General features: G+C 37.3%; 1 protein-coding gene across 3 annotated transcripts; it reads left to right on the top strand.

Moving 5' to 3' along the window:
- Positions 1–785: 785 nt before the first annotated feature.
- Positions 786–24,270, top strand: trim33 (tripartite motif containing 33). Of its 3 annotated transcripts, XM_079896385.1 has the most exons (21): positions 786–1,419; positions 6,034–6,152; positions 6,473–6,620; positions 7,004–7,136; positions 7,319–7,435; positions 7,634–7,748; positions 11,771–11,917; positions 12,196–12,313; positions 12,777–13,096; positions 13,412–13,585; positions 14,528–14,737; positions 15,162–15,288; positions 16,309–16,372; positions 16,557–16,707; positions 17,235–17,325; positions 17,416–17,602; positions 19,431–19,554; positions 19,877–19,951; positions 21,785–21,937; positions 23,573–23,623; positions 23,808–24,270. In XM_079896385.1, the coding sequence occupies exons 1-21, from the start codon at positions 852–854 to the stop codon at positions 24,024–24,026; spliced, it is 3,411 nt and encodes a 1,136-aa protein (XP_079752511.1). In that variant the 5' UTR covers positions 786–851; the 3' UTR covers positions 24,027–24,270. The 3 variants fall into 3 exon arrangements, with proteins under 3 accessions (XP_079752511.1, XP_079752509.1, XP_079752510.1); XM_079896383.1 differs by having other exon boundaries at positions 17,235–17,602; XM_079896384.1 differs by lacking the exon at positions 23,573–23,623 and having other exon boundaries at positions 17,235–17,602.
- Positions 24,271–24,412: the final 142 nt, after the last annotated feature.

Raw genomic sequence — 24,412 nt, 5'->3', positions numbered from 1 at the left:
CACCGACATTCTCGGTGGTGAGTAAATGACAGAATTTTCATTTTTTGGGTGAACTGTCCCTTTAAGAAGACATAGTATTGATTCTACTGTATGCGTTTGTCTGTGACTTGTGATTTATTATTTAGCATGAAAATTAATGCATTATAGAGCTTTAAATAAAAAAATTAGCAAGCAGATAGTTTTTAATTTTCCGTACATTTATTTTTTTTAATCTGCAAAATACGTGATCACGTGATCTCAAAATATCTGCCTATGATCTGCCCCCATGAGGCGACCCGCATCATGTAAATAGAAGAGCGTTTATTCGGTTACAGATGCAACTTCTCATCTGAATGATCTGGTAAATAAAATAAATATACATTTCTCAAAAGTACTATTTAATTATTTATGTGTAACACTTTTTAACGACTGAGTGCAGCTTTAAAACGCACAAAAATAGTGAAAGACGCAATTAATCGCCCACAAACAGCTCACTTTCGAAAGAGAGCAGAGAAAGAGACATTAAAATATTTTAAGTAGGCTAACCATTTATTGATTTTCAGAATACAGCATACGTTTTACATAACTTGTACTAAAAAGTGACAATTAATACAGAATAAAAATACAGGTACAGAATATGGATTTATAACGACATTTATAAAAACATTTGTTTTCTATTTTAAAAATAAAAAAGTTTGTATTTACAATGTAAATGTATGTATATAAATTTAATTTATAATATTCTTTCATTAATGGATACTTTAAGTCTAATTGCTTATTCTCTGTGACGAACATGAGAGCGACGGCATGACGTCAAACACATCGGATTTTCTGAGCGCGTTGAACGTCAGGCGGTTCAAAGAGGAGCAAAGATGGCGGACAACAAAGGCCAAGATTGTACGGAGAGCTCCGCAAATATGGAGGTAGAGGCTTCGGGAACAGAAGATAACGGAGATGGCGGAGCAAAGGACCCCGACGGTGTAATTTTAATCGACGCACAACAGAAAGAAGGAACAGACGAGCTCAAGTCTCAAGAGAACGTTCCCGAAGCGCTGACGACATCCAGCGACGGCGGAGCTAACGTTACAGACGGGACACCAAATGCCGAGAGCACTGAACCGCCACCGCCACCGCCACCTCCGCCTCCGCCGTCGTCGTCCTCCTCCGCGGACAGCACCGCTGCTGGTCCATCACCCGCTCTCATTAACGAGATGTCGCCTCCTCCAGCAGCAGCAGCAGCATCCTCCTCCTCTTCAACCCCTGCCGCCCCGATAAACCTACTGGATACGTGTGCTGTGTGTAAACAGAGTCTCCAGAACCGTGACTGTGAACCCAAACTCCTTCCCTGCCTGCACTCCTTCTGCCTCAAGTGCATCCCGCAGCCTGAACGGAAGATCACCGTCCCGGTGCAAGGGCCCCATGGACAGGACACTCGTATTGGTAAGTTAGGAAAAGGGAAGTGAGCATTTTCAGTTCTCCCCAGCAATCCAGAAACCATCCATTGCTGAACTGTTTACACATGATGACATGTGCGATCATCAGCTGGTGTTTAACTCATGCAGTTATAGTCGGTTATACCGACTGATTGTAATATTTTAATACACGAGTAACTGTCAGAACTTATTTACTCTGTTAAGTACGACTCAGTTAGTCATGTGCAGTTAGTTAAATATCAGCTGCGTTTTCTCTATGTGCCTATAGATTATTTTTTTGATTGCCAGATACCCCCAAATATGTGCAAGAGACTCCTGTCCTAAAATTTAAAAGGGATTTATATACTTTTATGTCCAAAAAACAAATATACGGTGTAAAAATTAACATGATACATAATATTTATTTTCTATTACATTATTTTGTTTTGTTTTTTTCTGCTCTCTACAGTACTATACTGTTAGATGTTTGTTTGTTTGTTTGTTTGTTTATTTATCAATCTATTCATTAATTGTTTAATATTTACTTAATCTTCATTTTTATTTGTTTATTAAGTTATTTTTTACAATATATACTACATATCAAATCACAATTGCATCATTGTTTATTTTGTTTCTCTCTCTCTCTTTATATATATATATATATATATATATATATATATATATATATATACATATACATAAATAGCCTACATACACAAGTACATACATATACAAGTATATCCAACTCTATTCACGTACATACAGTATACTCATGTAAAGCACTATATAATATATAGCAAATCTCATCTTTGTGATTTTGTTTATATCATCTAAAATATTATTGTCCAGCTCAAATTTGCTAAATGCAACTGTAAGGCATGAAGATATTACTAACATCAACATCATAATTTTCTGTAAAGCTGCTTTAAAACAACGTATTGTGAAAAACTGATCAAATTGACTTGAGTTGATCCTTTGTGACTCATTTAAAAAAAACCTGCACTAACCAGTCTTTACAATCTAATGATGGATTTTCTAATGACCTAACCTTTTAAAACAGTCAGCCTCGCCTAATTTGGTTTTTTGATTCAAGTTATATTGAATGTATAGATGCTTCATGCACACTCAGTCAAATCATGTGACGGGTGTCAGTCAGAGTGATGGGCTCTTTTTTTTATGCTCTGAGACTGTGGACAAACTCAATTATTTGCTGATCCAGTTTATCTGACTATAGTCCTGATATTTTGACACATCATTGTCTATGTATTGATGATCAGATTCAGTGCCGTCACTATATTCGTGCCATAGGAGCCACCAGTGAACTAATGTGGTCAAACACAAGGTAACTAGGATTAACCATCCAGAGTTATTGATAATGCAGGGGTCATGGCTTGTGACCCCCAGATTCATGCACAATGGTTTTCTTTGACAATGCACACTATGCCATCCCCAAATGCTGCATTTTCTGCTGATAAACCAGACTAGAAGCGCTGCTGTGCTGATTGGTTTGTTTTAATTATGCATGCTTAGTTTTAGCATTCTTTTTTGGAGCGTTATCACTGTCTCTTGAATGTCATTATTGGTGCAGTGGAGATATGATAATATTTTGGTCAATGCACTTGCTTTGCCATTGAGTCAGTGCATTATCATTTCATTGTGCTTATGTTTCTTGTAATAAGTTCGCATCATGCATTGTAGTTAATAATATATGAACTAGATTCAGCATTAGCTGCAGCCTGTAAAGCTATTTTAATTGTTTTGTGTGGTTCTGGTTATTCACCCATATCAGCGATCACTGATGCATATTTACAAGCCCAAAGGCTGTCATTTCTCTTTAAATCTCTTCACTTTTCTCAGAATGCCACCAGATCAATAATCTCATATTAGATCAGCGCACATCATACTGCAGAATATTATGCCAGGCTATCAGATTGAATAGTTCATTCCACTGACCACAAGTATAAAAATTGAAGCCAGGTTTCAGTGTAGTGATATAAATATGTACAAAATTAATTTTTGCATTGTTTGGTTTGTTGAATAGGGTACACTTTGCTGTCACATTCCTTTTTTTTATGCATTACAAATGCTGCATTTTCTGCTGATAAACCAGACTAGAAGCGCTGCTGTGCTGATTGGTTTGTTTTAATTATGCTTAGTTTTAGCATTGCATGACTCTTATGTTTTTCATAGTTAGAAGAAGTTGAACCGAGAACGATTAGACATGGTAAACTAAACTAGTATTATCTAACTTAAGATTCCCAATTCAGAAGTCTTTACTTTCTCGAATTTATGCAAAAATCGAAATCCTACATTGTCAGAATTTGGAATAGATATGCAATTAATTGTTTTTATTTATTAACCAAACCAAGCAAAATGTGTATTTATTAACTGAGCAAAAATAAGACAAGTAAATAATCTCAGTGTTTTTGCTCAGTCATTCAGCCATGTTCAAGTTATTGTATGGAAAATTATCAAAATAAATTCTGTAATTAAGTTTGTGCATTTTTCTGTAAACTACTGAGTGTTAGTACTTTTGAATTATTTTGCAACAATCATGTTATTTGCAACCCTTTTTCCATTGCTTTTTTAATTTTTTTTTTATTTAAAGAAATCACACAAGTCATATTTTCAAGCTGTGCATTTCCCGAATGTTTATAGAGAGGCCAAATGTGCAGTCCTCCTCATATAAGAAAAGTAAAATAGATCAACTAATTGTTTAAAGTTGCTGATAAGCATTTTCTGAAGGTTAAGCACCTAATTTCACTGACATTTGCTGTTTTGTGAGAATTTTTAACTCTTATTTGGTGGTTTACTCCTCCTCTTTTTGCGATCTGTAATTGAAGGGTTTGTTCACTTGCCAGGTTTGTTTTGGGCTTGTTGTAGACGTTTAATTAAAGTTCAGGGAGAGGTAACTCAGCGTTTACCAGCGTGACTCATCAGAGTAACATGACTGAGAAAACTATCTGTGACTATCTGCTGCTAGTTGAATCTCAAGAAGCACTTTGTTGTATTCAAGCCTGTTGTCTAACTAGAGTTGTTAACCTGTTATTCTCAGCTTGACTGTAGCCGTGTGGTCTATTTTGCTTTGTTTTCAGACACTTTTCTTGGCATCAGCAACCCGTTTTTGTAGACATGCACCATTTTTATTAACTTTAACAGCTCTTAGTTAGCTAATATTTCGATAATGTGAACTAGTTTATGAGAATATTGTGAATTTTGCCAGACTGAATCTTAAAATGTCGGTTGTGTTGTAAAATGTAACAATCTTGGGTTTTGTAAGACTTCAAACATAATTTAATAATTGCATCATAATTATTAAAGAAAGTGGTTTATAACCCTCTGTTTGAATAATGCAGGAATTTTAATTGCATTACAGGGCTCTGCATGTGACGTGTTGTAGAATAGATGTGCCTCAGGCAATGCATCACTGGCTCCAGTTAATATCAGTACAGAGTAACTCAACAGTGAGTTGCACTGTGTTTCAGTGCAGTGTTTCTCCAGCTGCTCTCAGCAGCCAATCATTAGCAGGGGTTTGCAGCTGGGTGCTTAAGGGAAACCGGCTGAAAGCAGTATGAGCCAGTGCAAACTGGCTCCAACCGGTTTGGACTAGTTCTAGCTGTAGCTTTGTGGGGGATTGATGGGCTGTCAGGGAAAAGAGGTGGGGGGGTTGTTGCATGTGATGGGTGGGGGAGGGGCATGTCCAAATTCTCAATATGTTTTCAAATTAAATTAAGATGAAATTAAATTAGTTTTATGAATAGATCATTATTTGTGGTGAAATGCTGCTGCATGATGCACACAAAGAGCAGACTATTTGTTATTGCAGGAGATGGCAATTATAGTTAATAAAACCTTATGAATTATTAATGAATCAAAACCCTTATTTGGATTTTAAATGCATAAGAAGCCGTTATTACTTTGTTTATTATGTATGCACCCTCAGTAAGAAATTCAACATTCCCTATAGGAAGGTTTTTTTCCATCTCATAATGCAATTTAAATGAAGACATTCTCCAGTTTTTATGATATCCAGTTCTAAGACTGCACGTAGTTGTTCTAGGCTGCACAATTTGTGTGTGTATATATATATTCCATGAATGTGTATCTTTGATCTTAAGCTGCATGATTTATTATAGGTAAAAACAACGATTTGGCAGAGAGAAATCACCCATTCACATTTTTAAATTTGGTCAGGGCAGTCAAGCTGCCGATTGCCATTGCTGATCTTTTAAAAAAAAGTTTTGAGTTCTGTAAATACCAGTGCTTCTCAGTTGTAATTAGGGATGTGTCATTGTAGTCAACTAATATAACCTACTAGTCAAAGTAGTTCCATTCTATATATAGTTTATAAAAAAAAATCTACATGTATTACATGGGGAATAGAATCTTGGTCTCCTTGCACAGCAAACAAAAACTGTAATGCTGGACCAACAGTTTTCATTTATATTATGAACCTAGTTGTTATTCAGTGTTTTTGTCTTTTTTTTAATTTATTTTTTATTGTCCTGTCATGTCAGTTATTGTCCAGGGCTTCAAGTGAGTACTAAGCATAAATGGATGCATGAATCACCTGTATCACTCCTCTGTTTGTTCCCAGGCTTTGTTAACTCTTTTTATATTTTTTTTTTATGTTTTTGTGCAGTGAATGTCATGCGTTGCACGGTGTGCCATCAGGAGTACAAACAAATTGACATGGTGGACAATTACTTTGTCAAGGACACTTCAGAGGCCACAAGCACATCAGTGGAAAACTCCACACAGGTCAGTATCAGCTCTGTAATTTTGACTTAACTAGAGTATAACAATCTTTCCATCAGTACTAATAATTTTGCATTAGTGAATAATTGATTTAAAATGCCTAATTAACGCTGTTATCCCATAACTGTATTTTAGAAAGTTACTGAATCGCATTGCTCTTCGTTTTGTCAAATGAAATTGAGCAAACATTTATTTAGAATCATATTCATTGGTATTCACACCCCTAGATTAAACCTTGCTTTATTAGCTTTCATGCTATCATATATCAACTTTTCTCTAGACTTTATTTTAAAAGATGTCGTTTTTTATTTGCTCTGTAACAGGTTTGTACCAGCTGTGAAGATAATGCCAGCGCCATTGGATTCTGTATGGAATGTGGGGAGTGGCTCTGTAAAACCTGCATTGAAGCGCATCAAAGGGTCAAATTTACTAAGGACCATAAAATACGCAAAAAAGAGGAAGTATCTTCTGGTACGTGCTGTAGACTCATTTATTTCCATTTTTAACTGCTTATATTTGCAAGGCAGTTGCGATATAATTGTTTTCATTATGCTGAAAGATGCTTTGGTCTTGTAGTTTGGATGTTTCAGCAACGGTGTGGAGCATCTGTTTTGCACGTTTAGCAGGCTGAGTCGTAGTACAGTTGCTATGGCAACAGGCAGAGTTTTGAGTGAGTCGCTTGCTCTGCCTGTACTGTTTTCATTAGAGCTAACCCATTTAGTTTCCCTCTTTTCGATTGAGTTTGGCAAGGCGCATATGAGAACATATGGCAGTCATAGACTGAGAGAATAGAGGGTCAGGGGAGGAAATAAGCAGCAAAAGATGAATTTGACTATGGTGGTTCTGTTTTGTAGAATCGGTTGGTACGTCAGGCCAGAGGCCCGTCTTCTGTCCGGTACACAAACAAGAGGCCCTCAAGCTCTTCTGCGAGACATGTGACACTTTAACCTGCAGAGACTGCCAGCTGCTTGAACACAAAGAACACAGGTCAGCCAGACCACACTGTTTACAGTAACCATGCACCATCTTCATCTGAACTGTATTAAATCAGCTGGCAATATATGAAAGCGTTTTTAAACTCAACTGAATAGAGAATAAGTACCTGCACCAATAACATGGCATTAAAGGAATAGATCAGAATAGAACATGTTTTTTTGTTTTTTTTGCAGGTACCAGTTTCTAGAAGAAGCCTTTCAAAACCAGAAAGGCATCATTGAGACATTCATGACTAAGTTGCTAGAGAAGAGGAACTTTGTGGAGTTCTCTGCATCTCAGGTGCAAAACAGGTAGGACTTCTGTTGCATCGGTTTAATAGTTGATGACGTTCAAATTTGATTGCCAAGTCTTCCTGATCTTGTTTTTTCATTAAAGAAAAGTAGCTGGACATGATTGAACCTTTGGCAGAATTGTATTGAATTATTGTTTTTATGAAATAGTAAATACTGGGTCTTTTTAATGTCTTTTATTCCCTTTTTTCCTTTTAGAATCAAAGAAGTTGCAGAGACGCATAAGAAGGTGGAACATGAGATAAAGATAGCAGTCTTTACTCTCATCAATGAAATCAACAAGAAGGGCAAATCTCTACTGCAGCAGCTGGAGGTAAGCGTACAGGCATCAATAAAGCAAAAACTATTTGATTTCCTAAGGAAACAAGTCTGGAATACCAATTAAAAGATGTTGGTACGGACAGCAGAGATGATCTTAACAAATAATTGAGTGGCCAATTCTATGACAGCTTATTTCTGCAGACATAATCCATCAAGCATCATTGACAGAAGGAATAATGTGCATGTATGTTATAAGCAGTGTAAACTGGCGCTATCTCATCATAATGTGCTTGTGAACTGGATCAAATTACAAAGACAGACCTGTCCAACAACCTTTACAATAAAACTCCAGGCTTGTTATGGCTTTGAAAAAAAAGATAAGCCCTTGATATCAACATGCAGGATTCTTCCCTTTAGGTGATTCTTATGGGGAGAGGGGCATTTTTTTAGACACTTTTTTTTATAAATTACATTTATCTCATCTAAATGTTTGCTTGCTCATTGTAGTTGTGTTTTTACAATGGGGAAATTTTGTTGCTCAAGAGTTTACACAACACAAGGAAGCTTGATTTCAATCTTGATTTCAAAATTAATTAGCACAAATAAATACAATAGAATAAAGATACAAATTAATTAAAGAGAAAAGTTTTTTGGGTAGGTCTAACACTAGTATTCAGGTACATAAATACTTTACAGATACTAATTAATGTAATCAAATGTAAAATAACACTGGATAGTCTTTTAGTCCTGTATAAATTAAATACATAAACTATTCCTGATTCCTTACAATTAAAGCAATTTTTTTTCTTGTTTTTTTTAAGACATAACCAACTGTGTTTATGAGGATACTATTCAATACCTGAGTTTTGTTACTCGTGAGCTGTTTGTGGTGCAGCTTTATGTATGTGTGCGGTACTGAATGGTTTAAAATTGCTTGAATGTTTAAATCGGTAAGACTTAAGAAGACGTGCATATGATACACTTGAGTGACTATGCAAAACTGTCATGACTCCCGAAACGCGAGAGTCTATCGCCGCCTGCAGTGCGCTTGATGCTTGACTTGTGCAGATGCAATGTGGTGATGTTAAGAGAGAGAGAGAGATGTTTTGAGAGAGAGAAGACGCGGCACTGCTGAATCTCACACACTATTTGTGAAATTACGTCTAGCAGAAAGTTTTAAAATGAGTGATTTGATCTTATAATCTGTATGGATTCATTTAATCATACAACCTACATGCTAAAGTGAATAAATGTTTGCAGGAATTTCTCGCATTATAACCTGTGGGAATTATTTAAATTAAATGCAATACCCATATAGCCCTGATATTTAACATGCAGTAAGTGATTCATGTATTGAGATGCAAAATCTGCTCGCATATGCTCGCAGCAGATGCTTTGGAGCTGCATGTTAATTCTAGATGTAAACAGTGATATGTCTCAGCTGACCATTTGTGATCGGATCACCTGAGACGCATGTTAATACCTAGTGCAAACAAGGTCATTGTTATTTTCTAGCCTCCACATTGTGTGAACCTCATCACATGCCATAAACCTTGCAAATCGCTGTGGGGGAAGCTTTACTGATTGTATGAATTGGAGCAAAACTGCTAGTGAAAGAAAGGAAGGACACCGGTTTACAAGTGATTGATGCAAGCCAGAAGTACAGACCCCTCCAAGGCAAAATTCAACAATGTATCAACATCTGAAGGACGAGGATCACATGTTTAAGGACAATTTTGAAAACTGAAGACTGATGGTTTGAGAGAGGCCAATTGTGAAAGTGCAGAATGTCTGAAAGGGACAGTGCTGTTTTTTCAGACTCCTACAACTCTGTGCTTCAGGGCTCAACTCAAATTAGCCCCAATTGACACCTTTGACTGTGATTCACACCAGTCAGTGATGAATCGAGCCCTGCAGATGTCACAGTGTTTAATGGTGTTACATCTTCAGGGAGTCTTCATCAGTCATGAGATTCTAAAGGCTGATTTTTACTTCTGCATCTGACCTACGCTGTAGGCTATGCGTCGGTTTTCATTTATACTTGCAATTACACATGCAGAGGGAGCGGTTCTAGCAGACCAGTCACCGGTCCACATAGAATTGATGCGTTGTTACAGTTTTGGAGAGGTGCACGTCAGGGTACGTGCTACACGCAGCCTACGACATAACTACGGCGTGAGTTCGACGCAGAAGTAAATTGGGCTTAACGCTGAAGCCACTGAAGTGTAGTGAAACTTTATACAACAGAGGCCATGTTTACACCTGATGTTAATGTCCAACTCAGGTGATCCAATCACAAGTGGTAAGCAGGGACAGATTGTAATTTTTACTACACACATCAGATATTGCAAATGGCCCACATTTCAACTGACTTGAGAGCCAAACAATGACACAACTGGCTACGTGACTACTTTAGGGGCTTTCGCACCAGGTATTTCAAGGACATGCCACCAGGGTGGTTTCCTGAGAACTAATGGTTCCCTTAAGAAAATTTTCCTGGTTGCATTTGCACTGCCAGTAGAAACTCTAAAGTGACATAAGCCGCATTTGTTGTTGTGACTTTTATTTTGACGGCGCGGTGGACCTTTATTTTGACTAAAGAGTCTGAGCACACAGTGCTCTCATTCTCCTTGTTCATTAGTTTACGATCTGTCTAACAGTCCTGTCTTATACGTTATTTGATAGAAGTGTTATACATAGAAAGTAGACAGTATATGAAAAGGTATTAGCGTATGCCGTGTGGTTGATGTCCAGAGTTGCTAGCTGAGCAGAAATGCATACATAATCATGTTTTGCTTGGTCCCCTCAAAGTTGCATTGTATTTTCTCCTTAGCGTAAAGGTTAAGAGGCCCATCTATCACTGTATGTTTGTAGAGTTAGTTTCTGGAGTAAATGTATAGACTATAATCTGTGTGTTTACACAGCTTTTTAAAAAATGGCGAGTGCTGGTGTTTCACGTGCTTTTGGCCAATCAGCGTACACTTAGTCACAGATATTTCCTATAGTGCTGGCTTAGACCCTACTCTCAAGTAGGAGCTAAATTAGTTCCTCCAAACAGAGTTCCTAGAACTAAAATCGTTCCTAGTTCTTGCTGTGCGAACATGACAAAATCTGGGTACTTCCACCAATAGTTCTTGGAATTATGAAAAGGTTTCTCCAGTACGAAAGCCCCTTTTGATGAGGTAGCTGTCACTTTTTAGGTTTTTTTTAGATGGATGGTGAAAATGTAGCTGAAGGCACTGTGCAATGTGACGCATAGAAACAGGATGTCCATTTAAATGCATGTCATAGTCCCACTTGTGTAGTCCGTATAAACCAGTGTGGTTTTTGGAAACTAAAACTATTAAAAATATTCAAGATATTTAAATTAAACTACAAATAGTAGATAACCTTAAACACATTAGAAAGATTGTATTGGCAACTAAATGAGATGTGGTAAAATTACTAAAACAAATTGAAATAAAAACAAATGAAAGCTGAATATAAATGATTTAAGATAAAAAAAAAACCATCTAATAAAAATGACAAAAGTGCAAAACAAAATTATTAAAACTTAAGCTAATTCAAAAAAATAAATACTTTTTTAATACTAAAAATAATTCTAAAATAATATTGTGTAAACTGATATTATTTTAAAATTCACTATATCTGGTTGCGTGTTATCTAGTTTTGCATTAAGGCCAGTTCACACCACACTGACAAACGCCAACAAACATGTTTGTTGGGTTCTGTTGAATCAGTGTGTTACCCCTGTTGACATTTGTTGCCGCTGATTGTGCAACTGAACATGTTCAATCAGTGTTTGTCAGTGTCTGTTGGGCCAGTGTGAACATGAGTTATTTTTCATAAAATTCTAAATCCAACAGCCAACTTGTTTGTTAGTGTTGGTTGCCATTTGTCTGTGTGGTGTGAATTGGCTTTTAGTATAAAAGGTCAAGTTTTTGTTCTGGAAACTTTACATGTTAGAACATTATCCTGCCCCTCAGCGTTTATGGTTTGACACTAGCAAGTCCAGAATATGTTTAATTTCAGTCATTCTTAATATTCTTCTCTTCCCTCTATTACCATATAAAGAGTGTGACCAAAGAGAGGAGTATAAAGCTGCTCAGCCAACAGAGGGACATCAGCATCCTGGCCCAGCAGATCATCCATGTGCTCAACTTCACCAACTGGGCCATCAGCAATGGAAGCAGTACAGCCCTGCTATACAGCAAGAGACTGGTCAGCCAAAATGCTTAATTCTCTCACAAAACACCTGTTTCCTTTCCTTTTAGGGTCCATTTTTGCAAATGTGTAATCTTTACTGGCATTACACCTTCCAACAATAACAGTTCTGCCACTTGTACTATTTTAAACAAAGCCACTTCTTTCATTTTAAAGGATGTCTATACCATATCAACATCAACTTAAATGACAAAAAGCATTGCTATTGTAGACTCTTCTCTCCTTTGTGTCTTTCCTAATTTGCTTTTTTTGTGCTTTTTTTCCTAACTCTGTAGATTACATACCAGCTGCGTTTCATTATGAAGGCCCGTGTGGACCCAGTACCTCAAAATAATGGAGCAGTCCGCTTCTTCTGCGACCCCACCTTCTGGGCCAAGAATGTGGTTAACCTCGGTATTGACTCAACTTTAACTTAACTTGCGGCTGAAACCTGTTTTTATTTCACAGAGAAACCATGTCCAAATTTCAGTGACACACATGCACAACCAGATTTTAAAATTAAACTGTCTGAAATATCATACTATCATTATTTTATTTTAAATACACATTGTGTCTAAAATATATCACTGTGGGCATTTTTTTATTATTTAATTGTATATTATTTAGATTTATTTTATTGTATCAGATTCATTTGTGAATTTAAACATTTTGTCTGAAATCATAATGTGGTCAGTTATTGATTTTTTTTTTATTTAATTTAATTTAATTTAATTTGACAAAAACATATAACATGTTGTCCAAAATATCATACTACAGTATTTTAACTTTTCAGAGAGTGACACAAATTCAGACTTGGTGTGAACAGGCATTTACATGCTTCAAGATGCATTGACCCCTGCTCTCCTTTTTCGTTCAGGCAATCTTGTTATTGAAAAAGTGTCACATACTGCTCCTCCACCCAGCATGATGGTCAATCAGCAGATCTCTCCCAGTCACAACCACCCAGGTAAGCACTCAGGGCAGATCAACCTGGCCCAGCTGAGGTTGCAGCACATGCAGCAGGCTGCGATCGCTCAGAAGCACCAGCACCAGCACCAACAGCAGCAGCAGCAGCAGCAGCAACAGCAACAACAACAACAACAACATCAGCAACAAATTCAGCAGCAAATGCGCATCGCTTCACAGATGTCCCAGCATCCCAGACAAGGAGGTCCACCACAGATGATACAGCAACCGGTAAGTTAGAGATTAGATCTTAGATCTAGATCTGCTTTCCATGCATGTCTGGTTTATTCTGGTCTAGCTGGTGGACCAGCATTGTCTATGGTAATGAAGTACATCTCTTCTTTAACTTTTCCTTTCTCAAGAAAGGAAAATTTGTTTTTGAATTAACCTTATGATTGGTTCAGAGTATATGTCAGCAGAATTATATTTGGTTTATTCTCATAAGTATTTGTTGATTTTGAAATTATCGGCATTTATAATTCCTGATTGTATGTTTTGTTCATGTAAGGACCAGGACTTAATTTCTTCCACTTTCTCACTTTTCAGCCTCCGAGGCTCATTAGTATGCAGGCCCTCCAGAGGGGTGGAGTTAATGGCTCCTCCCACATGTATCCACCTAATCACATGCGCATGGTATCAGCGCAGAACCGCATGCCCTCGGCGCAACCCCGACTAAATGGCCAGCCGTATCCCATGATGCAGCCTCAACTTCAGAGACAGGTCAGTGCAGAGACTCCAGCAGGTCACATGACAAAAACCCAAATGCTAAGACGTCACTCTCTTCTTCTTCACTGTTGTTGATTTCTACTTGAACAGAAGAAGTGAAAGCAAAATTTAAGCTGCTTAATCTAGCCTGCTTTTTTAGATCCATTCTGGTCGAGTGTCAGCAATAATCATAATCAAGGAGAGTGAGCATTTCTGTTATTGACACCAACAAAGCATGTGACAGGCTTCAGTAAGTCACATGACATAACACAGTCAATCACTGGAGACAGCCAGGAAATAAAATTGCAGGTTTTTAATATTATCCTCTGTCCTGAGATGGGAAACTTTGCCTGTGACCAATGTTTAGTTATAAAAAAAAAATATTGCTACATATTAAATAGTGATTTATCTGTGGGTAGAAACAATAACAATTAAATAACCATTATATGGGACAGTGGGACTGATATTAAACTGATAAATTAAGTATGTTTTTATATTATATTTTTGTATTAAATTAATTATTCTTATATTTGAATATATTATATATTTATAATAAAATATTAATATACAATATACATTTTCTTATAATAAACATGTCAAATTATTTATTAAAGTAATATTATAGTGTCATTTGAGTAAGTAGTGAGTAATATAAAATGTATTTCTCATTAGTATGTAATTATTTCTTGGAGCTGCTATCACATTTTTATTCATATTGTATTCATGTAGTATGTTTAAAATGGAGACTGCAGTGTAAAATTCTTTTCAGTTGTCAGATTAGGTATCATATTTTTTTCCTACATTTTTGCTTGAGAAAACAAAATCAGTAAATTGTTGCATTTCACCTAGGACTCATATACACACCATGTTCCACAATCAGAAATAAGTAAATATACCTGCTGTATGAAAGCGTTTTTGCCATTTTCCAACACATTTCCCTTTTCCCCCCCCTCATAGCACTCTAATCCTGGGCATGCTGGCCCCTTCCCTGTGGCGTCGCTACACAACATTAGTGCTGCCAACCCCACCAGTCCCACCAGTGCCAGTATGGCCAATGCCCATATTCACCGTGGCCCCACCAGTCCAATTATCGGCCCCATAGAGCTCATACCGTCAGTCACCAACCCAGAAAACCTGCCCTGCCTGCCTGAAATCCCTCCTATTCAGGTAACTTTACTATTGCATTTTCTTAGACTGATTGTCAGATGATTAGGTGCTGTGGTGAGATTTAGTGGTTATAGATCTGGCCTGGTAACCAAAAGGTTGTAAGTTCAAACCCCAGAATGCGTGATCATGAGGGCACAAATCTAATAATTGTGTGGAAATGTAATAAAGAACCTAAATGTAATAACCTTTGAGCCTGAATGTAATAAAGCATTTAAATGTAATAACTTTTGGGCCCAAATGCAATAAAGGTTCTAAACATAATTACGTTTACGGCACCTAAGGCAATGAGACAAAGACAATCCCTATACTTGGATCTGCTATTATTGTTCTTCATATAACAGATGCTTCATAACCAAAGCGAAGACAAAGCTGAATTGTTTTAGAGTTCTTGTTGCAAAAAACTGACTGTTTTTATAATCACCAGCTTGAAGATGCCGGTTCGAGCACACTGGATAACCTTCTCAGTCGATATATTTCTGCTAGTTCATATCCTATTGTTGGCCCCACCAATCCCTCACCGGGACCTTCAACACATTCCCCAGGATCATCAGGTACTCCCGCATGTGGACATTTTTGCAGTAGACCTTTGACATGAATTTTTGACACGCATTGTTTTCGGATTCAAATGTCAGTGTAGATTAGCATACATTTAAATAATGTCATGAAATATGAATGCAGATTAGTATTTTATATGTATAATATTTATATATGCCATACTCTTCGTGCCTTCAGTACCGTATAGCTGAAACTCCCATCTGACCATACGTGCCAACCCGAGGGGCTAAGACTTTACTGGCTCTGCTGGCACCATTAATGCATGCTCAGTGCCTCTGGTTCCGTATGGCATAATCTCCAGTGCAACCATATGCACCAACCCTGGGGCTAAGGCTGCATTAGCCCCCCCCCGCCATCATTAATGTGCACCAAATGGTGTACTACCTCACCACCACACAACCAATCTCACCAACAACTCCTAGCTAGCATATATATGCTTTTCACCATTATTACATCATGGTTATTTGATTACCACGATTGTTTTTATAGTTATTTCAAAAAAGGAAATATTAAGCGTGAATAGAAAGGCAATAAAATGTGCAGTGCAGCAGTTTTCTTACTGCTACGAATGAGCTCATGTTTTAAACATTGTAAATATTTCAAATATTATTCATATCATTCTACCTCATGCATTTTTTTTTTTTTTTACAAAGCCTGAAATGAAATCATATATTTGTAAATTATTTGTATGATTCAAAGTGAATAAATGGCTAAAGGTCATTAAATGCAATTTCTTAAGACACTTAATTGGCATCCGAAGTTTCATTGTCATGTCAGCAATAATCATCATATATTAAGTTGATTTTTTTTTTTATTATTATTATTGCAATTTTACAAAATTCTGATTAGTTTTGCATTTTGTGGCTATTTGAGATTTTAAGGCAGATTATGCATTATTAAAACGTAAATAAAACTCAGATTGGTGTTTTCCCTCAGATAGAACAATGTCTACTACCTTTTTAATTTTCTAAAGTTTTTAATTTTAACATGCTTTTTCTGTGTCTCTCATTCACAAGGTTTATCTAATTCTCACACTCCAGCTCGTCCGTCCAGCACGTCAAGCACGGGCAGTCGGGGCAGGTCAGCATTCAGTGTGTTTTTTACCTCAGTCCTTTCATCTTTCATGTTTAAAATGATTTTTTTTTTTACCAGCTGTTAATTATAGCTTAGAACTGAACAAAGAGAATTATGTATTTGATTTCCGAATATTGTTGAGACATTGCATGCAAAATTGTTATGGTGTGTCTTTTGTTTGTGTGCTTAGTTGTGGGTCAGCCAGTAGACCTGGAACGGGGAATACGACAGTGGACCAGGTGAAAGTCAAACAGGAGCCGGGAGTTGAGGAAGAGTGTAGCTTTTCTGGAGCAAACATCAAAACAGAACGCTGTAAAGATGGCAGACGGAGTGCTTGCATGGTATTTACCTTGAGCTTGCAGTTTACACTCGTTACCAAATGTTTCCATTTGTTTCTTTTATATAAACTCCTTGGACTCAAAAAAGTTTGTTTTTGTGAAGAGACCCCACATAGCACAGTTTATTTTAAGGTGTTCTTTTTTACAGTGTATTTACAAAGATAAGTACTGAGTAATATTGATTAACAGAATGTACTTATAGGATTAGGGTAAGGGTTTATTTTAGGGTCAGTTGCTTTTTGTACATGTAACAAGGACAAAGAGAAAGTTTAAGTTCAAAATGAGCTGAAACATTAAAAATTGTGAATGAAAAGCATGATTTTCACCTTCTACCTTCACGTTTAGTACAATAATAATAATAAAAAAATTGATTTGTTTTATATGAAAACTATAATGATGTGGGAAAAAAAAAAAAATCGAAAAAGTTCTTTCCCCCTTTTGGTTCCCAAAATGCTAAACCTGTTCTTTCTGGCTTTGATACAGTTTGTTTCATTTTGCACACTGTCTTGTTCTTATTTCTCCTCAACCAGATGAGCAGCCCAGAAGGAAGCGTTACTCCCCCTCTTCCCATCCTCGGCTCTGTGTCCACCGGTTCTGTCCAGGACATTTTAAGAACACTAGGTGAAAATGTTAAATCTGAACCACAGAGTGATCATCTTTCATCTTGTACGAACCCAAACTTCAGTGCACCTCTAACCAATGGGACCACAGGGTCAAATGGAAGTCAGCGGGGAAGCACTGCTAACGCAAACAGCCAGACCACTGTAGGAAAGGAAGACGACCCGAATGAGGACTGGTGTGCGGTGTGTCAGAACGGTGGAGAACTGCTGTGCTGTGATCGCTGTCCTAAAGTCTTCCACATGACCTGCCATATCCCAACACTCAAATCTTCTCCCAGGTAAAGAATGTGGCTTGATTTACACAGACAATGCAACACATTTGGCCTTAATGGGGTATATTACCCATTAGCATTAAGCTTTGTATCAGTAGAAACCCGGTAGTATTTTCGAATGACTGTGCTTCCCTCCCTCATGTCCCCCTGAGACGAGAGATTTCTGTATTGTGTCTGGAAAAAAACCTCCGATGATGCAAATGAGGCTTTTTTGGACAGAGGCGAGAGACTACAGCCAGTAGTAGGAGCTTGTTCCGCATGTTTTCAACCCGCCCATAGGGGATCTCACGATACGGCGTCTTTTCAGTTTCGAGTCAAATAGTAGCCTAGTGGTGCGTTCAAGTCCTCCTGGGAAGTTCGTATGTACGAGGTGGGAAGTCGTGCTTATAACGGCATGTGCGTTCAAGTCACTTTCGTCGGAGCAAAATGGCGGAGTACTTTCTCTTAATTAATTACACAAAAATACAGTAAGGTTCTTAAACTCTTGTTCTAGAAAATGAAGAACAAAGAAATGTGCATCAGGTGTACTTTGTATTTTTATGTTTTTAATTAATTTATGAAGCCACTGCCAACACATTGTTACATGTTGCATTGTTATATTATAATACTATCATATTCTGTGTTGGCGATTAGCTAACTAAGCTGTTAATAGAAAAGCCTGACAATATCACAGCTAAATACCTTTAAGTATTGTGTATTCCGCCATGTTAATCACTGACACGCCCCCAACTCGTACAGATCGGGGCTTAAAGAAAATCCCGAGCTCCCCACTGGTATTTACGACATTGTGGTGGCGTTCAAGTGCGTTCAACTCGTAAATACGATCTATACGAGATGACTTGAACGCACCATAGTTGTATCATTGCTTCCGATAATGCCCTCTGTAACCGGTAGGCGTGGCTTGGGAGTGGCCTCGTAGGGCAGCGAAGCAAGTGCATTCTGGGAGTTGTTGTCTTTCTTCCACATGAGCCAAAAATTAATTTTCTGGCTTTTCTCAGTCTAGAAGGCACCAACTTACACCAACAATAATTTCACATTTCTACTACATAAATGACCCAATTGAAATACACATTCATCTTTCCAGCGGTGAAATATCCCTTTAATGGTGTTACAATTTGTCATATAATTTAAGATTGCATCAAATCATAATGCATTTGGATTTCAATTCATAAATGACTCATTTTATTTTATTTTAATTCTAATCATGAATGAATAGTTTGTTTTATTTTATTATAATTTTAGTTTTAACATGCCATATTATTATATTCATAAATTACTTTTATTTTATTTAAAATTAAGATGCCATCAATAGCATATTATTGTATGACATGACATATTGTTGTCATAAATTATTTTATTTTATGAAGTAAGGGTTGTACCACCAGCGACAAGTTATATAATTTTCTAAGGGCCGGTTTACACCTGGTCACTTCATGCATTTTTACTGGTCGGATGGCTTTTGTCACACTATTACGTCATAATGTGACAAGATACCAAAAAAAACAATTCAATAAAGTTTCAATAAAAGCTGTTTTTTTTTTTATTTCTCAATTCCAATTTAACTGCCGGTGAGGCTAGCCTTAACCATCGGGTTGGCATGTACAGGGGTGCCTGTCTGGACAAACTTTTTTTAATTGTGTTGTTAATTATTTAGTTTGGCCTTACACTAACACTTAACCTGGGAAAAAAAGATGAGTGCCGAAATAAATTACTGTAAATGTCATAGAAGTAGTATAACAGATGAAAGACTTTGTGAATCTGTTCCCTTTAGATTTTAATGCTTTAATTCCTGATTTTTGTGTTAATCATGTGTTTGTACCCTCTTCTGCTGCAGTGGAGATTGGATGTGCACGTTCTGCAGAAGTCTCACAAATCCAGAGATGGTATACAACTCTGATGACGATTCACCCAGTAAGAAGGACAAAAGTGAGACGGCAATGAGTCCAGGGGACCAACGAGTGAGTCACAGAGAAACAAACACAACAATAGTCACAAAACAGGGATCTTTATCCCGGATTGGTAGATTGGCCAAGTAAGATTCCTTTTACGAGGAATCTCGACATTAATTTACCCAAATACTTCACATGACACACTGTATTATGTATTATAAAATACATACAGTATATTGTGAGATTGTTTGGCTCTAAAATATTTACTTTGCTAAAACATGAACCTGAGTGACCCAGTATGGTTTTTAGATATAATCTATAAACCTTTTCCAACAAAGTTAATGTTTTTGCAGAATTGCAGATTCTTTAAGTTTGTTCTTGTGTTTTGTAGCGATGTGAGCGTGTGCTGCTGCATGTGTTCTGTCATGAGCTCAGTACGGAGTTTCAAGAGCCCGTTCCTGCATCGGTGAGTTTCCATCAAGACCACAATATCCTCATTTCCCATAAAAGCAGATATTTCTCATGAAGTGTTCTTAAAGGCCAAAGCTCAGATGTGTAATTGGACCATTGTTCAATATGATCTGTAGCATTTAATTGCTGCCTCTCTGCTAGGTCATTAACCCTATTGCAATAAACAGCAGCATCGCTCACATGTATTTCTGTAGTGACTCCATTCATCTGTTTTCAAACATGTATTGAGCCTCTGGGCCATTTCCTGCTGTTATTTGTCATAGCGGGAATATGATTCTTGCGTAATTACGTTATTGAGTGAATGCAATAATGCATCCGGGTTGACTGGTAATAATGTTGTCTTATATACCACTTCACTTTGTTCTTACATGACTACTGTACTTTCTGTAGTCCATAGTTCTGTTCTAAAACAGTGAGCTGTCCTGTTGTCTACATATGGATCTGCCCTCTAAGGCAACACAATTTATGATATCATTGTTGTCAGATTTTATTCCTGATATAAAATGTAATTTAAAGGTTGCAATGACTACATTTACATGTGCACCAATAATGTGATTATTTCCAGAGTAAGGGCTAGTTTACATGACACGAGCAAACCTCTTTGCTTCTGTTAACTTAAAACTTTTATTGTTCTGATTATTTTCTAAGATTTGTGGTTATTTATACCGCCGTTATTCGCATACCTCAATGCACAGTACAAATGATGAACTCACATAGGGTGTGTGTTGCTGGCCAAGCTCCTCCAGCGGACACGGATTTGTTTAGCGATTCTTTGGTATTGGGCCTCAGTCAGTTTTCCTGTGATGCATCTAAAATGTTTCGACCATCAATATACTGCATTATATTCATGTCTTGCAGTGTTGTCAACACAGCAGTTTCTTTAGCATGCCAAAAATGCACATGCGCACTTTGGTCAGAGTAGAATAGATGTGATTAAAATGTTTACATGCCTGTTTATTGCGATTAAAATCAGCATACGCCCCGTTTTACTAGGATTATCGTTGCTAGGATTACGAGCGTTGTGAAAGTGACATGTGAAGGCCAAGTATGGTAACCCATACTCAGAATTTGTCCTCTGCATTTAACCCATTCAAGTTAGTGCGCACACATTAGGAGGAGTGAGTAGTGTGAACACACTGCAAACTGTGGACAGACACACTCGAAATTGCTGTGGCACCCGAGGAGAGATTGGGGGTTAGGTGTCTTTCTCAAGGGCACCTCAGTCATTTCCTGCCAGTATTGAGACTCGATCCCGACTGACTCTCTAACCATTAGAACAGGACTTTTAAACTTTACATGAGGTTATATTTACATCGCAATATTGCCTAAATCTCATTATAATCGCATTATGAAGGTGCATAAATGTAGTCATTGACAAACAACTCGGTCTTTCCCCATTTATAATATATATGAGCTGTACTTACATGACTGGAGGGTGCTACTAAGATGCCAGCTGAGTAAATTGACTTTCCTTACAAGGGGTACTGTAGAAATTCTAGATATTAGGTGAAGATCCAAGCAGCAAAAACTGAACATTTTATTAAGATGGAACATTGCAAATATTCTTGCAATGTTTGTTTTTTAATAACTATTTCCCTTCTTTCCCATTATTTATCTATTATTATAGTATCTATTGATTAATATTTTGAAAGATCTTTTATTTTTATATTTTCATTTTCATTTTAGCTTTAATAATAGTGCTTTTTCATTGGGATGCACATATCATACCTAAAAATGTCGAGTCGATGGGTAGATTATTTGGTGTTGGAAGAGAGCCGCATGTCTGCAACGTTATTGTTTTAATGCTGAAGCCTTGATTTCTCTCCAGGTACCAAATTACTATAAAATAATAAAGCATCCAATGGACTTGACCCTGGTAAAGCGGAAACTACAGCGAAAACATCCTCTGCATTACAAGAGCACTACAGAGTTTGTGTCCGACGTGCGCCTGGTCTTTAGCAATTGTGCCAAATTTAATGAGGTGAGTACGGGGAATGTCCTTAACCTGTGTGGGGGGTGTGATGGGATGTTGCATGTAAGAAACGAGTATTTGGAGAGTATGAAACACACTAAAGCAACACAGCATGAACATGTGATGGGTTGCATGCTTTTACTTCCTCATGTGTTCACCAGTCCAGTACTAACAATTAAAGGAATGGTTTCAGTCGAGCTGAGCCTTAATCAGCGGCGCTGTTTTTCTTTTTCTTTTTGGATGTTGCACTAGTGTGTCAAAGGGCTAACACACTTTTTCACTCCGTTAAAGAGATGTTTATTACATTTTGTTTGAGACATTTGATTATTGTTCAGCACTTTTCTTTTGAACAATAAAAATGGCAATCAAATGCATGATGTAAATGTCAGTTTTGCAGTCGTTCATGCCTTCTGACATTCATTCAAGAGACCCCATGAAGCAAACTTGACGAGTGTAAGTTTATGCATTTCATATTAATACCGGAAGTTCGGGTGGGTCTTGACTTTTTGCCAATATGCTTTAATTGGGAGTTTTGCTAGTCGTAACGAGGAACTTACTCATTCTAGAGAGCGAGTGAATTCTGTCCGCTTTTTGGAGTAGACTAGTGTAATATTAATGACTTTAAAGCAAACATACATGGACTAAAAGCCACAACTCTCATTTCTATTTCATGGGGTCTTTAAAGTGTGTATGTAGAGTGTTTAGTGACTGTAAAATAAAAATAAATGGCACTGATGCTTTTAAAATCACAGTATGTATACAATTGATTTGATTTAGTTTTATATCCCTTAGAAAGTCGTGATTGTAGATCACAGATGTAATTTTTAGCTTTTAGTTGATGTTGTGAGTTTTGAATGTTGCCACTTGATGAGGTTTGTGTTATTGAAAGTAAAACTCAGTCACACTGTTAATTTTAGATTCGGTGGCAATACGTTAATAAAATGAAAGATGTGATTTATTACGCACAAACGTTTTATAGGGATTGTTTGGCTTCTGTTTCACCAAAGGATGTGTACATTCCTCCATGTCCACTTTAGGTGATTTCAGTGGATGGATTTGATCTGTTTGAGGGTTTGGGTTCATCACAGTGGCCACAGATTGCTTGAAGTGCATAAATAGGGTGAAAAATAACTTTTATCTATAGTCAAATCCTCCAAGACACCCATGTTAAATACTTTAGCACTTCACATTGTGATACTTCAGTGAGGTTTCTGAAATGTTTATTTCTGTCTAAAAATAAACTGCAAAATGAGGGAGACATTTTACTGTCTTCACAAGACTTGATGACTGGCATTCATGTCAAAGAAGCACGTTATTAACTATTTTTGAACTTTATGTAATTTTTCCCTCCAATTTATCGTTTGCATTTAGTTTGGGTCTATCAGCATAACTGCCACTTGTGTGTGTTTTTTTTTTGGAGTATTTTAAGGCAAATCCCCTTTTAGTTTTCATGTGTTTATATAGAGAAGCTGTTTGTTTATGCCTTATAACTGAAAGGCATTTATGAGCAAACCAAAAATTGTGCTCCTTGGACATTTTTAAATACAGATGAGGTTGTGACCTCACTGTGTTTATGGTATAAAATCTTTCTTCCCCCCTTTCTTTTGTATTTTTTTTTTTGTGTGCTGTCGTTGCCCTTTTTAGATGTCTCGAATAATCCAGGTTTATGATGAGGAGAAACAGAGTAATGTTCAGGTAAGATGTTTTGTACACCACACCGATGGGTTCAGCAGTGCTGGCACCCAAAGCAGCCGAAACTGGAGTTTTAACCCTTTCTGTGATTCTCTTCTCCTCCTCTTCCTCACCCGTTCATTCCACTCACTTTCTCCTCCCCTTTCCTCACATTTCCACACTCTTTCCCTTCTCCTCCCTCTCCTAGGCCGACTCGGAAGTGGCAGAGGCGGGCAAAGCTGTGAGTCAGCGCTTCGAGGAAAAACTGCTGGAGATTTTTCCCGACCAGACATTCCCAGTAGTCGCGGAGAAGGAGACACGACCCGAGGCCGATAAAGAGGATTCGGAGGACTCCGACGATGATGTGGTACAACCAAAACGCAAACGTTTAAAAGTGGATGCTGAGAAGCTGATGCACATCAAGTGAAGAAACAGGAAACGTCTGCAAGAAATAAACTGTCTTCCTCTCAAGTCTTATCCTGCTCTCTGAAGGGTGGGATAATGCTGGAACTGATGCGATTCAGATGCTTCATTTGTTTCATGTTCTCCCCCACCCCGACGATCCATTGTACATACTGCGTGAGAACTTTCAAACTTGCATTGTGGCATTGTCTTCGGAGGACGAAGAATGAATCGTTGAGTGTCGATGAAGACACTTGTACAGATTTAAATAGTCTTGTTTTGGTCTGATTTAGTATATAACATTCTTTTTTTTTCTTTTTTTTTTTCTTAAACTATGACTTATTATTATTATATTTGTAAATCTATTGTGAATGATACTTTATAAATGATACACTCATCTCTCCCTCCCAT

The sequence above is a fragment of the Squalius cephalus genome, assembly GCF_949319135.1.
Source record: "Squalius cephalus genome assembly, chromosome: 16".
Lineage (NCBI taxonomy): Eukaryota > Metazoa > Chordata > Actinopteri > Cypriniformes > Leuciscidae > Squalius > Squalius cephalus.
Note: the sequence above shows the minus strand (reverse complement) of the source record. Positions and strands in the feature narration are given on the sequence as shown.

Bases quoted from the DNA above. Each gene is read 5' to 3' on its own strand.
- trim33 (XM_079896383.1), top strand. From the start codon at position 852: ATGGCGGACAACAAAGGCCAAGATTGTACGGAGAGCTCCGCAAATATG. The intron at 1,420-6,033 runs GTAAGTTAGGAA...GTTTTTGTGCAG, and splicing joins TGGACAGGACACTCGTATTG to TGAATGTCATGCGTTGCACG. The intron at 21,938-23,572 runs GTGAGTACGGGG...TGCCCTTTTTAG, and splicing joins ATTGTGCCAAATTTAATGAG to ATGTCTCGAATAATCCAGGT.